General features: G+C 34.3%; 1 protein-coding gene across 5 annotated transcripts in view; it reads left to right on the forward strand.

The window, feature by feature from the left end:
- Positions 1-15,471, forward strand: part of LOC128162543 (ceramide synthase 6-like) — a 37,692-nt gene that overhangs the window by 2,511 nt on the left and 19,710 nt on the right. For all 5 annotated transcript variants that reach the window (XM_052825776.1, XM_052825774.1, XM_052825775.1 and 2 more), the window contains exons 2-8: positions 6,444-6,570; positions 7,012-7,118; positions 11,145-11,202; positions 11,626-11,676; positions 12,953-13,045; positions 13,320-13,448; positions 14,011-14,117. In XM_052825776.1, the coding sequence (XP_052681736.1) occupies positions 6,444-6,570; positions 7,012-7,118; positions 11,145-11,202; positions 11,626-11,676; positions 12,953-13,045; positions 13,320-13,448; positions 14,011-14,117 (672 nt within the window). The remainder of the gene's footprint in view (positions 1-6,443; positions 6,571-7,011; positions 7,119-11,144; positions 11,203-11,625; positions 11,677-12,952; positions 13,046-13,319; positions 13,449-14,010; positions 14,118-15,471) is intronic.

Below are 15,471 nucleotides of genomic sequence, written 5' to 3' on the forward strand. Positions count from 1 at the left end.
CTTTAACTCTCCTCATTGGCTGTCGGACTGAAGTGTGCCTTGTTTAGAAGGCTCTGGGTTTGTTAATAGATTAATTGTGACCAAACAAAGGGTAATACTGAGATAGTATAGTACTGTTAATGATTTCAATGAAAGACTTAAATTTTTTTCAGCCCTGTGGTTTTATATTTCGGGAAAAAAAAATTATTGACAGTTTTGTTGCATTGCGAAAACCTGTACCTTTACATAAGGCTAGTAGATAAATAGAATATGCGATGAGGTATAGAAACATTTTCTTTTGATTTATTCTCTCTTTTGTGTTGAAAGGTTACACTTCCTTCTTTGGAAACCTTTAAAACTCTAATTGGAAACATTTTTGCAAAAAGATTCAAGGTTTCATGTGTGTGTGGGCTTTGGAATGGGAAAAAGTAAGTTTAATTAGCAGAAATGGTTAATTTCTGCAGAGGAAAACGGAATTGACTGTTACACTAAACATGCTACATTTAAAAATATCATTGTGTAGCAGCATAGATCAGTTGTTGACATTTGTATCCATGCTCAGTATGCTACTTGAACTGTAAATTATGGATCTATTAGAACATGTTAAAGATTCCTGGGGTTGGTCCTTCCACATCAAAATGCACCCATAGCATCAGCCCCCCTTCCCTTCCACCTCCCCCCCCCTTCCTTTCCTTTCACCCAGACAGTTCCTTTGAGGTTACATCAGATCAACATCAGCCCCAATCCTTTGCCACCATTTTCAGCACCTTCATTTCTCTAGATTCATTTAGCAGTGATATATGTATACTGCATACAGTTTACTGTATATAATATGTAGGTATGATGACTGTACACTGCATGTTTAAAAATGCATTGCAACATCGATTTGAACATACTTGAATCTACACTACCTAAATGCATTGTAAATTTTTATATTTATTTGTACGTACATTAAACACCTGTAGGCTTCTTCCTGGTTTGATCTGTTTTAGTTTAATGTTCACTTCAGGGTTGTCAATTTGAATTACCTGTAAATACCTGGGAAAATTATTGCTTTATATTGGTAATTGATCAGTACGGAATGAGAGGTGAAACTCTTACCTCCCCATAGATTACTTGAAACTTTAAACGCTAGCTAGCTGGTGAAAAAAAAATTGGACATATAACAGTATTTAGTTTTATTAGAATTCCTTTACAATTTACTACCTGTATCCTGGCAAAAAGCTTCAGGTATTTTTACCAGATATGAAACAAAAAAAAATGATTCAAAGTACTAGCATATGTAATTTATTGATAATTTAGTGAATATGTTGCTCATTATACCATTGTGTGATTTTCTTTGAAGTTCTATAATGATCTAAGGCATAAAATGACTCTGGAATATTTACATGTAATATGATTTTTTTGTAACCCAAAGACCTCCCTTGTATGATAGAGTGTAGGGGGTGGGGGATGGCCTGGGGATCATAATAATGTGTCCAGCTATGTGGACAGTTCATTCATTGTTTAAAAAACAACCTTGTTCAACTGGGATTTAAAACTTTTGCATGGAGGCCTTTAAAGTAAGTTTTGGAATTATCTCAGTCATAACAGAGATCAATATTGGATTACACTTTGCTATTGACACCTTGCTTTTGATCCTTGGTCATATACCCTGCAGTGCCCTAATCTTGTTTTTTAGAGATTTTACAGACAGCCCAAAAGGCAAGGAAGGCTAAGGATTTGGGGTGGTGGGGGGGGGGATGTCAGTTTCAACTTTGTGCTTAAAACGGCCTCTAAATCCCTAGAATGGTTTTAAATTGATTTAGAATGCCATTAATTTATAAAAAAAAAAAAAAAAAAAAAGCATAAATTAACTATGGAAACATGATGCCTCAAGTTATCCATGAATTAAAATTTTTAAAATAGGATCCGTATCTAAAGTAATCCAAAGTCATTACACAGGACATATACATGTAGGGCCAAAATGAAATTATTGTTTGTTTGGAATTGCCTCCTACCTCATTTAAATACCCCCAAAAATTTATTAACAGAAAAGAAAGAACTTTTTTTTTTATAAGGAGATTTTAAATTTGTTTTTACCCATTTTTAATAAGTTAAACTACAAGTTTGGAAAAAAAAATCCCTTCTTCCTTCCTGAGTCTAGAAGTAGAAACCCCCAGGTGGCATGTCCAAAGAAACATTTTTTTAATGATGGCCTAGGATATAAAAGTTCAGTAAATGAATGATTTATTGAATGGTTGTTGCTCTTGTCTCAGGAATGGCATCTCAGATTGCTCTTTCCCAGGATGCACCTGTTTTCGCCTGGGTGCAGTCTTCTCAAATGACTAAGTGTTTTCATATAGGTAGAGAAATACAGTACGCTTTTACATATATTTACATAGGAGTCTTGGGAATGAAAATATTGATTTACCTAATCTCAAACAAACTTGTGAGAAGTTGTTTACTTATGTCTTTAAGGTGACATGGATACACTGTGTGATATATATTTACAGATAAATGCGTTATGCTTCCATGTATATTTAACTTTTGAAAATAATCAAAATTTACAATATTTGATCAAAAGAAATTTGTGAAAAAGTTCTTTTTAAAAATTTAAATGTAAAGTAAATTTATTGTAATTAAAGTCTAGACATAACTCGAACTCAATACGACCTACATGCTGATGCTATTACCAAAGTTCTTTGCTACAGGGTTCGCACAAGGCTTTTTTTTTAACTTGAGTCCCTGGGCTTAATGTTTCTTACAAGGTCGAAACCCAGCTAACTTTATTAGATGTAGCTCTACATTCTGTCAGCTATTGTTGTAATATACTTTAAAGACTTCTACAGTCCGGGTATGGTATAAAGTTATGTACTTGTGTGATGTAGCTATGTATATTGTCCGCCATGCTTATAATACATATACATGTGGTAAAGTTTAGAATTATGTACCTGTGGTGTAGCTATGTATATGTTGTCCGCCATGGTTATAATACATATACAGGGGTATGTAGAGTTATATATGTGTGGTGTATAGTTATAGGATTATGTCCCCACTGATAGTACAGGGGTATGTAGAGTTATATACGTGTGGTGTATAGTTACAGGATCCTGTCCCCCACTGATTTATGAGACCTAGCCCCCTGTCCTCCTCTGTAAGTGTACCGTGACCTTGGATCAGGATGGAGCTCTCTGTATTATCTATTGTCAGTGTCCTTGAATGGACCGGGGTATGTAATCTGGCTGAAATACCTAATAGTGTGTTATCTGAATACCGCATATCCTATCAGTATTATGTATATAATGGACATGTATGATGTAGATCAAGATACAAGTCAGGACCTTCATCTGATGAGGGTTGGATAGGGGTGGTTGGATAAAGTGGGAGACCAAAAAAAAATCCTTAGAGTTATAGGACTATATAGGAGTAGCTGTGAAGAAGCTGGCAGCAAAGACAAGTGTTACAGAAGCTTTTATTATAAATATGTACCTCCATATGTATCACTGACAGGGCATCAACATAGAATAGAATGCTACATTCAGATTTATTGCAATATCAATTTTACATGCATTCGAACATATATTAAAAAGTTTTCTTTTTTAAAACATTGCATTAGTTCACATTGGAGTAAATGTTAAAGTGTTGATTGAATAAGTGTTAATACTAGATGGGATTTTTGTTACACATTAAAAGTCGATTTCAGTATTTTATTTTTTATGGTATGTCACACCCATTGTATAAGTGGCTGTTCTACCTTTAATGTCATGAACGATGAAGTAAATGATAACTTGATAAGTAACTTATCACTCTCATTCATCTGTTTGTCAACTACCTACACATCTTGTGCCTGATTTCCCGACAAGGTCCTCCAAAGTTTAAGTGAGGTAGAGGCGTTATCACAAATTGTACCACGTAGAGAGTTTGGCTGACATGTTGATCAGATCTCAAAGTGATACAATATTACAGTAAATACATCTGGTACCTGCATCCTGACTTGGAATGTAGTTTTCTTTGGAGATGGTGGAGAATACTTTGTTTTGTTCATTCCAAATCATCATAATACTACAATACTTATACATGTATGTTTGTATTCATGCAAATAAAAGTTTAAACACTTGTATTTTGCTTAACATACATATATATATATATATATATATATATATGTGCTGCTGGTAAAACTATGACAAAGTGAAATAAAGAAATCGATTCAATGTTTTTGAGCAATAAATTCTGGAGAAGGAAGTTGTACAATGTTTTGATCATAATCATTATAAGGGTAATGTTATTGAAGAAGAAAAAAGATTTTACATTTATGCAACAGCAGATTCAGGTGTTCTCTACATGTTAATTCACACAGTTATTTCTCCTTGTGGGACCTGTAGGAAGTAGATTTAAGCTTTTAATCCCCATGAAGTGGCCTTCAAAACCCAGGTAAAATGTAATAAACTGAAATTAATCCTATAAGATAGTTACCTATTAAAGTCACAGGCGATAGTAAAGAGTGGAACTTCAATCGTACTTTTAACAGCCATTGCCGTGACCCCTGTATACCCTTACTCCTTGTAGTGCAATAGACAGATTAAAGGCTTGGAAGGAAAGTGATAAACAAAATCCAAATTTCTGAAACACAAACAGTGGTACCTGGAGTACTTTAGATATTAGTTGCACGTGAATTAATGCTCGGAAATCATGATTATCAAGGAACATTAACGAGACAACTTTTGAATATTAATCTGCTTTTGAAGTTTTGACTTGTTGTTAATGCTCCTCAGTAGTCTTAATAGAGATGTCATCTACCGAATGGGTTTGTTTATTCCAACAAAAGCCTTTTTGTCTGTAGTATTAGTCCATTAGGTCATCAAACAGACCTTGCACTGTGACTGTCCTATATATATACCGTTATATACAATGTACAGCAATCATGCGATGACCCAGTAATCCAGGGCACTGCCCAGTGTAACTCCTACACCACAACAACAAACAAAGGTTTTTTGGGGGGAAAGATGATGTGTGAAGATGACTCAGCAATCCTATGAGGAAAGAAATAAATCATGGATATTTAATAAAAGAAGAAATTATTACAATTATCGAAAGTATTTTGGGAAATTTAATAATTGATGAAATCTTTAGATGTGAACCACTTATACTCTATTCTGCTTTGTTGTTTGTGTGTTATGGTTCAATGATTCTGCTTTTAATTGTTATTTGTGTGTTGTGGTTCAATGATTCTGCTTTGTGGCTTGTTCTTGTGATTTTGTTTCTGTAGTTCTCAGATGGGTTTCACCGAAATGTAACAATATACATTATAAATAGAATATATGAAATTAACCGACCATGAATGAAAACAAAATAATCATAGAAATTGAACAGAAATCTCAGAGTTTTCCCATATGCAATAATATAGGATATTGAATTAACTGATCATGATATTGATAAACTCGAACAGAAATAGCTAACTAATTTGAGTCAGACCTTTGATTTATGCCAGCACTGATCATTTCAATCAAAAGACATGTTTAACTCTGAGATTTTGTGGAGAACTAGTCCAAAGATTTTGTGCACAACATATACACAGATGGTTCTAATCAAATCTGAAGGTCATATGTTTAGTGTATAATTTAGCCAAAGAAGACACGTACAACATCAAATAGACAAGTGTGAAAGTGCTCCAGATTTGATCCGTACATTGTCCTGAGATTCCTATAATGAAATGAAATGAAATGAAATATGTGTGAATATTGCATTGCAGTCAATATTTTGTATAAACTTTTTGGCTAATAAACATTGCTGGTGTGTAGTGGTGAAACTCAGTGTCACCTTTCAAACAATATAATATCTCTAACAATAATCTTAATATGTATCTGTTTATTAGTCCCCTACCGGTTTCACCGGAGGGGACTATAGCTTTCCTCTGCATCCGTCTGTCCATCCCTCCGTCTGTCTGTCCCACTTCAGTTTTCCACACTTTTTTTCTTTATGCGGAATTGAGGAATAATATGAAATTTGCTGAACAGCTTCAAAATGTCAAACTACAGATCAAGTTTACACTTTTGTAGCGTCTGGTTGACATATTTTCGAGAAAATTAATTTTTCATGTTCAAATTTTTTAATGTTCGGGTTCGATATTCTGCATAACAGTGCATTGTTTTAACAATTTCCACAAACCAGTAGGGGACGTGTATTGCTTATGCAATACTCTCAGAATGCTTGTTTTATTTGATATTTTAAATATATGACCAAACAGAATTTAAGTTTCCCAGGCCATAAAATCAAAATGTGATACAACATACAGGTATTTGTTTTTAGTTTTACAAGATTTGCACGGGGGACAGCTCAGCCTCTATTTTCATATAATTTAACTGAATCAATGCGACACCTGATGCAGTGGTGCTAGATCTGAGAAACAGTTGAGGTTTAATTGTTGTTGTTACCTAACTTGTAATGATTTATACGTTAATATATTGTTTTTTCTTTCATTGCAGCTTTATTGCTAAACCAATAGGATTATATTTTGGTATAAAAGATGGGAGACCCAAGACGGTACAACCCATCAGTGCCTTGGAGAATTCATACAGAATCAAGAAGTTCCCTTCAGAGGACACAGTTAAGGTATGTATACAAACATAATAAAAAATGGAGAATTCATAAAGAGTCAAGAAGTTCCCCACGGAAGACACAGTTAAGGTGTGTATATACATACAGGGTGAACAGGCATCTGTAATTATAATGATCAGGGTAACAGCTTGAAATACCCTTTATCCATTTATTTTGATGATGATTTTTTTTTTTTATGGGATTATGCACTTTGTAAAAAATTATATCTGGTTTGTTATATTTCATGCACTTTTACATTGCATTTCATTGTGTGTTAGTTGCCTTCTTCATTACTTGATTGACTCATGAGTTGCCTTCTTGATTACTTGATTGACTCATGAGTTGCCTTCTTTATTTCTTGATTGACTCATGAGTTGCCTTCTTTATTTCTTGATTGACTAATGAGTTGCCTTCTTCATTACTTGATTGACCCATGAGTTGCCTTCTCTCCTGTAGGGGTTAGAGAAACAGACAGACATGACAGAGCGGGAGATACAGCGATGGTTCAGGATGCGGAGGAACCAGGAGCGACCCAGCCAGATGAAGCGCTTCACGGAGGCCTCGTAAGTCTGTGGCCCTAAACATTATACCTTTAGCATTGGGGAGGGGTACTTGCAGAAGCCTTGGAAGTTTGGGGTTCTAGCTACATTATACCTATAACATGGGAAGGGGGACTCAAGGAGGCCTCGTAAGTCTGTGGCCCTAAACATTATACCTGTAGCATTGGGGAGGGGTACTTGCAGAAGGCTTGGAAGTTTGCGGTTCTAGCTACATTATATCTATAACATGGGAAGGGGGACTCACAGAAGCCTTTAAAGTGTGGGGCTTTAACCACATTAACCTATGATATTGGTTTGGGGGGGGGAGCCACAGAGGCTATGTAAATCAGGGGCCCTAGCTACATCAACATGTACCATAAGGCCTAAAAAAAATAATAGTGTGTTTAGGGTAACACTGATGAAAAAATTAGGTTAGGTAGGTGGGGATTTTTTTTTATTTATCTTTTTTTTTTGCCTGAATCCTAAGAATTTTTGTTTGTTTCATATTTAATCCGTATTTTTTATTGGAAATAAGATAAAATTCACAGTCGGATAAAATCAGGCATCTAAAAATGGTAGGATCGGGCCATTTTTGTAGGTTAGGTCGGGTTACCCGAAACACACAACTTTTTTTTTTTAGGCCTAAGGATGAGGGTTCATAAAGGGCTCATTAGTGTTGCCATAGCTACATTGTACTTGTAAAACTTTGGGGGGTGGGGGCTCATGCTCATGCTCATGCTAGAGGCAGAGGCTTTTGTTTGTAAGGCTAAATGATAGAATTGTGGTGAGGAGTAGCTACCTGTACCATGAGGGTCAGGATTTGAAGCAAAGGAGCAACAGTACTGCTTTGACTTCTTTTCCTCTCAGTGTACAGATACAGTACAAAATATGATACATTAATCCTACTTTATCAACCATAAACACAAGTATCTATGGCCTTTAACCAACACCTATTCACCTTGGGTTGATATCTAGGTTCACATTAGGTCATTTTGAAAAAAAAGGGTGTGTTGTTTTATCCTCTTGTAGTGGATTGAATGAGGAATATAAAAACAAGTTATCAATGAATTTGTGCATGTGTGAACAATTTTGTGTGAATCATTTGAAGTTAATAAAAAACAAAACTACCAAGAATGTAACTTGAATAAATGTGTATGTGCATACATATACACATATACTTATTAGCTCACCTGAGCTGAAAGCTCAAGTGAGCTATTCTGATCACTTTTTGTCCGTCGTCCGTCCGTCCGTCCGTCCGTCCGTCTGTCCGTCCGTCTGTCTGTCCGTCTGTAAACTTTTTACATTTTGAACTTCTTCTCTAAAACCGCTTATCCAATTTCAACCAAATTTGGCACAAAGCATCCTTATGGGAAGGCGAATATAAATTGCAGAAATAAAAGTCAGATCTGTATTCAAAGCGGAGAAAACCTTGAAACTGTAAAAAAAGGGGGGTGCATTTTAAAAAATCTTCTTCTCAAGAACTACTGATTCCAATTCAACGTTGTTTAGCATAAATTATCCTTATGGGAAGGAAAATATAAATTGCAAAAATTAAGGTCTAATTATGTTTCAAATCTGAGTTATTACGAAAATAATAATAAAGGAAAGGCGTGTTTCAATCAGTTTAATAGCTTCGGATTCGGTAAAATGGGTAGACAAGACTTGGCCTGGGCAAAACAAAAGATTGGCAGTTATTAATCTGCCAATCTCATTAAAATTTCAGGATATTTGATGGACCAGTATATTTGTATTTGCTGTAAATATTGCTGCAAAATAATGCGTATTTGGAATTGACGATTGCCGATCTGCCCCGGCTTTTATTTTGCCACGGCCCAGGTTTGCGTACCCATTTTACCAAGTCTCGTATTCCATACATCTAAAACGAGGTTCTTTGTTTAAAGCAGCCATGACATTATACGAAAAAGGGTCGATCTGACTATGATGAATTTGCTTGTTGTGCAACAGTTCGCGAATGAAGGGAGAGTTTTGAAACATGCAAAATGTATTTGTGCCGATTTTGTGAAGTAAATTGAGGCTAAATATTTCAATGCGTTGACAGTTTTCACACATGACATTGGTGTTAGCTTGTTCTGATTTTCGTTTCGTTTTCATTATTTATGCTTTGTAACCTGGGAACTATCGTCTGTATTTCGTGATTTTTACGTATCAAATCAAACAGAGACTTCGGTAAATCAAACAGTTAACTGTTTACCTGCGCAAATTAAGCAAAATCTGATGTATCAAAAAAGTACTGAAATACAATTCATTCTATCGGTAATTCGGCATTATATTTTGCGTAATGGTATATTAATGCAATAGGTTTTGTTGAGATGCTCGGCATTTTCTCGAGTTTATTCAGTTTAAATAGAGTTTGATATCGCTGTCGGAAATATGTAGGTATATACATGTACATGTATATATATGATTCATTTCGAAAAAATAAATTGTGTTCTTTATTTGTTATAGTGCATGTTTCTTGTGTTTTATATAATTGTTTACAATTTCTATTTACTAACCATATTTGAGTGTTAAGCTTCGAATTATAAGCAAGATACAGAGATTTGCTCACAATTCTATGTTTGTACACAGATCTTAAAAACTAAAGATTAAAAAACTAAAAAAAAATTCAATATTTATGAAGAAAATTTTCAAAGTCTCTTCTTCCAGAAACCACTTTAACAACTTATTGCATTGTAAACTTAACCTTTTTTAGCTCACCGGAGCCAAAGTCTTCTCAAAAACTATTAGGCCAGGAAAGCTCAAATTTGAGTGGAAGCATCCTCAGATAGTGTAGATTCAAGTTTGTTCAAATCATGGTTCCCGGGGGTAGGGTGGGGCCACAATAGGGGGATCATGTTTTACATAAGAATATATAGAGAACATCTTTAAAGATCTTCTCAAAAACTATTAGGCCAGAAAAGTTCAAATTGAAATGAAAGCATCCTCAGGTAGTGTAGAATCAAGTTTGTTCAAATCATGATCCCCGGGGGTAGGGTGGGGCCACAATTGGGAGATCAAGTTTTACATAGGAATATATTGAGAAAATCTTTTAAAAATCTTCTTCTCAAAAATATTTGGCCAAGAAATCTCAAATTGGCATGTAACCATCCTTAGGAAGTGTAGATTCAAGTTTGTTCAAATCATGGTCCCAGGGGGTAGGGCGGGGTCACAATGGGGGATGAATTTTTATAGATAGAGAAAATCTTTAAAAGTCTTCTTCTCAAAATTATTAGGCCAGGAAAGCCCAAATTTGAGTGGAAGCATCCCCAGATCGTATAGATTCAAGTTTGTTTAAATAATAGTCCAGGGGTAGGGTGAGGGCACAATGGGGGATGAATTTTTACTTAGGAATATATAGAGAAAATCTTTAAAAATCTTCTTTTTAAAGAATTTTTGGCCAGAAAGGGTTTAAACTTGTGTAGAGGCATCCTCGGGTAGTGTAAATTCAAGTTTGCAAAATCACAGTCCCTAGTGGTAGGGCGGGACCGTGATGGCGGTTTGAATTTTTACATAGGAATATGAAGAGAAAATCTTTAAAACTATTCTGGGAAAGTGTTCGGTTCAAAACTCAGTACTTAGTGTGAAAGCAAAGGTTATGCAGATTTAAGTCTGATGAAACCATGATTCCCTAGAGAAAAATGGGGTCATGAAATGGGGGGGGGGGGTATATAGGAATAGAGACAAATCTTCTTACAGGTACAACAACAAAAGGGGCTTGGTATTTACCAAAAAATAAGAGGTTGATAAAAATTGGCAGATTTTCAATTTTTTTTAGCAAGATCTACTGTACTCAGTTGTCAAGATATTTTGATACTGTAATGCTAATTTGATCAGAATTAAGGCAATTGTTGCTCAGGTGAGCGATGTGGCCCCTGGGCCTCTTGTATACATATATGTTTTGAACCAATGTAGAAGATACAAAACAAACTTTTGTGATTTAAAATAAAAGTATTAAAAATCATCAAATTTTGATTTACAAAAGATAAGATAGATGCTTTGCTGTGTTTATATTAATATAAATTAAGACATTGTGATCTTTTATTTTTTCAGATGGCGTTTTTTCTTCTATTTTAATATATTTGTGTATGGTGTAGCTGTTTTATGGGATGTAAGTAAACAATATTTTTTATGCATAAATCAACAATTGAAAAATATATCAAAATCAAAAAAAAAAAAAAAAAGGTTGTCAGAGAGATGCATCAAGGTTAAAATATGTTAGATAAAGAGTGGTATATCATTTCACATGGATATGTTCAGGTTTTTATAATATTGATGATTGAGAATATGAAGTTTGACTGTATAAAATTTTACCCTGTTTTATTGTGAAATGGTGGTCCTACATCAATGACCCCCTAGCACTTACATCTGTGCCAACAAAAGATATTAATATAAGTTGTGGAACTTGTTTATCAATTGTTGTAAAATAAATAAAGTTCTTTCATTTATTCATCGCTATAGATCTTCATGCCCTATCTTTTACAGAAATGATTGTGTTTTACAGCACTAGATCTTTATACCCTCTCTATTACAGAAGCCCTGGTTTGCAGAGTCCATCCAGTGTTGGGTAGGATACCCCAAACATGTAGGTGGAGCTGTTTTGCTACCATTTTCCCTCTCAGTCCATATTTTTTTTTCACACTATTTTTTTCATTCATTAGTTTCCAGATTAGTGTGTTATATATATATTCTCACTGGTATTGATTTATGATATTTTGGCTAAAGGCCTAACAAAAAAAGTTGTGTGTTTCGGGTAACCCGACCTAATTAAGCCTACAAAAATGGCCCGATCCTACCATTTTTAGACTGTTTTCCCCAGGCCGATTTTGCATGGCGGTACCGCCATTGAAGATCCCCTGCCATGCATCACACAGTGCCGCCATGCTTCCCACTATGCATGTTTATTTCAAAGCAAAATTCTTCTTCCGATTATTACACATCTTAACTGTAATTAGTAGATATAAAGTTATCGTTTATCCGCTCAAACTTCAGAAAAACACTTGCACCCGCATTGAGCGCAGTTAATTTCGACATCGATCTCAGCAATGGGGCACACGTGGTTTACGGTTTAAGGACTTAGCTTATGATTACTAAAAAAATCTCTTCTATAAGGAGTGGGAATGGAGTGGGACAGAAACTGATGTTGAACTGCCATGTGAATCTATATTTCTTGTGTTTTGTGAAAACTTGAGAGGACCAACCTCTTAAAAAACTGATTTTGAAAAAAAAATGTTATTAGTTTTGCAAGAAAAAAATCCAGAAAAATTGTATATTAAATATACACAGATATTAAAATATAATTATAAATTGAAATGATCCTTGTTGATGTAGATTTCATGAAAATGCATCAGTTATAGTACATATCATGTAGTACGTTTCATCAAATGGTTATATTATTACACACAGTGATTTCCCCGGCTTAGGCGCTTTAATGCCGCACCGCGCACTTACTCTGACAAACTTCCCTCCATGCTTCAAAAATTTTCTGGGGAAAACACTGTTAGATGTCTGATTTTATCCGATTGTGAATTTTATCTTATTTCCAATAAAAATTACGTTTTTAAATATAAAACAAAGAAACATTCTTACGATTCATACAAAAAAAATATGATAAAATAAAAAAAAATCCCTACCTACCTAACCTAATTTTTTCTTCAGTGTAACCCTAAACACACAATTTATTTTTTTTAGGCCTAATATATATAAGTTTAATTGTGTTGATTTATCGACTTAATTGACTTAAAAAATATTTACAGGAGTTTTACATGCATTGTGAAAGTAATGACTTACAGGATTTATCACCCGGAGTAATCTGGTATAACATGATAGAGATCTCTTACTTAATGTGTTATATATTACAGGATTTATCACCTGGAGTATTCTGGTATTACATGATAGAGATCTCCTTCTACTGGTCACTAATGTTTTCACAGTTCATGGACGTCAAAAGAAAGGTCAGACTCCAATCAAGGGAGGTTAATCTTGTCAGGTCTTTACAGGGAAAAATTAAGCTTTATTTACATATTTTAAATTTTAATCAACAAGCTTTGGATTAGCATAGGGGCATAACAAGTTTTTCTTCTTCAATATTTGGTTTCTAGCTTAAATTTCTTTAATTTATTGAATTTTTTAAAAGTATTTGATATATTACAAGATTTTTGTAATGGTTATACACTGTGTATTTTGATGACTGCTGATTCTGTGATGGTGTGGTGGTTTAATTTTCAGGATTTCTGGGAGATGTTCACTCACCACTGCGCGACGATATGTCTGCTGACCTTTTCTTGGTGCGGCAACTTTGTGAGGGTGGGGACCTTAGTACTGTGTATACATGATGCTGTAGATTATTGGTTAGAGGTAAGAGAAATGGTCACTCAAGTAAACTCACCTAAAAATGCTCCAAATATCAATTAACATATCATCCTTGCTTATTCTGCTGTTTTGTAAGTTTAGATGGAGCAATGCTTACATTTTGCCATTATCAGATAATCACTCAATCAATAAACAATGGTTCTCATCAAACAACATTATTGACTATTCTTATTGTAGTTCATAGTGCCATGAATGAAAATCTTTGTTTTATCAGGGATGTGATTTTTTTAGTAGAAATACAGATTCTGTTGTATTTTGAGGTCAATCTTGTCATTACTCAGATCAGTGCAAATCCATATTCGATTTGATTCCATCACATTATATTTGCATTTAAAGTTTTTACAAATGAAAATCTAACCACCATACAGTAACATTCAAAAGGTTACAAATGTGCCTTGTTGTTAGTTATCTACATGGAGGCCAAGCGTTTGTATTGTATTTGTTAAAACCTCAGAAAAGGGCATTGATATTTTATATATGATAAGCCTGATAATTAATAATGTTGTTTCCAGTACTAAGTTTTTGTTTGTTTGATTTCTTCCCCCAGGCTGCCAAGATGGCCAAGTATATCAAAGCCCAGCGCCTGTGTGATGTGCTGTTTGCTATATTTGGAATTGTTTGGTTCATCACTAGATTAGTTCTCTACCCCACAAAGTATGTACCCGTTACGGTCTTCTGTATTTCTTGTTTCAATATTTGAAAGCATTATCATGATTATGTTTAAAAAAAAAAATGCTTTATGTTTAAAAGACGTTTAAAATATAACTGGTATTAGAGAATTTATGATAAATGTTCATTTTTGATATGATTGAATTTTCATCATTTCTGATCATATGATATATATGCAGCGATACATACGTTCATGATCTAGACGATTAGATAATTACATATTCCATGCACAGGCCAATACATTATGAATGCATCTCACATCTCTATCATCTCGGCCATCTCGCACCTGTGATATCTCATCTGAATCTCTCAAATTATAAAGAAAAATTGGTCTGAGGAATTTTTTTTTTTTCTTAATATATTTCATACTTTTAAGCTTATTTTTTACTTTGGCACTTGGAAAGGAAGAGTATTCAAAAATTCCTCTAAGGCACACTGTCGCTCCCCTGTTTGCTGTGTTCCGTGTTTATTTATTTGTTTTTGTGGATCGATTGTCAGGGTAGGCCACATACAGCTCTTTCAAATTTTTGACTCATTTAGACCATTGTATTTAGGGTAGGGATATCGGTAGGAAAATCCCTTTGGTAGATTGGCAGTGGGTGTAATTGATCGAAGCAAATTGGCCCCTCCTACTGTACAAGTGATCCTAGAAATTCTGAAGTTAATTTTTATAGATGTTCTCGAATTAAGCATTGAAGTCTGCAAATCCATGAACATTAAATACTTGTGTAAAATTCATCAATGAAAGGGGTTCTTCGTATTGTTATACTTTTCTTCATGATTGCGTATTTGTTCACATGTATCCATAGAGAGTACATATTAACATTATTTGCCAAAACAATCCATTAACTAACACTCAGTCTAGTTCAGGCATTTCTTGTTGTATGAACTCAGAGCTGAAGTGTGGCCTACCTTCACTGTAATATCTCTTGTATCAATAGATTTTGATTATTTTGAGTTTTTAATATATGGTGGTGGCAAACTGTTGAAGATCTGTTTTAAAACAAGACATTATGACTCATCTCACTGACTATGAAATCTAATATCATAGCAAAGTGTTCAAATATTTAGGATAATAAAAAATTGCAGGCAATTAAAACACAGGCCTGTTGACTTGTTTATTACATTTCTTTATTTGGATTTTCATGTTCAATTGGACTCTTTGGCTTACCTATAGAAGTAAAAGTATTCCTCCTAAGAGATACTGTACATTTTGTATTGAATTTCATTGATGAATACAATAAGTTTAGAATCAGTAGTAAATTTCTCTTTGATGAAATAGCCCTCAATGTCTATCTCTGAAGATTCTATAATTTTGTGTTTGACATTTAAAAGCTGA

The sequence above is a fragment of the Crassostrea angulata genome, chromosome 9 (genome assembly GCF_025612915.1).
Source record: "Crassostrea angulata isolate pt1a10 chromosome 9, ASM2561291v2, whole genome shotgun sequence".
In the NCBI taxonomy this organism is placed as follows: domain Eukaryota; kingdom Metazoa; phylum Mollusca; class Bivalvia; order Ostreida; family Ostreidae; genus Magallana; species Magallana angulata.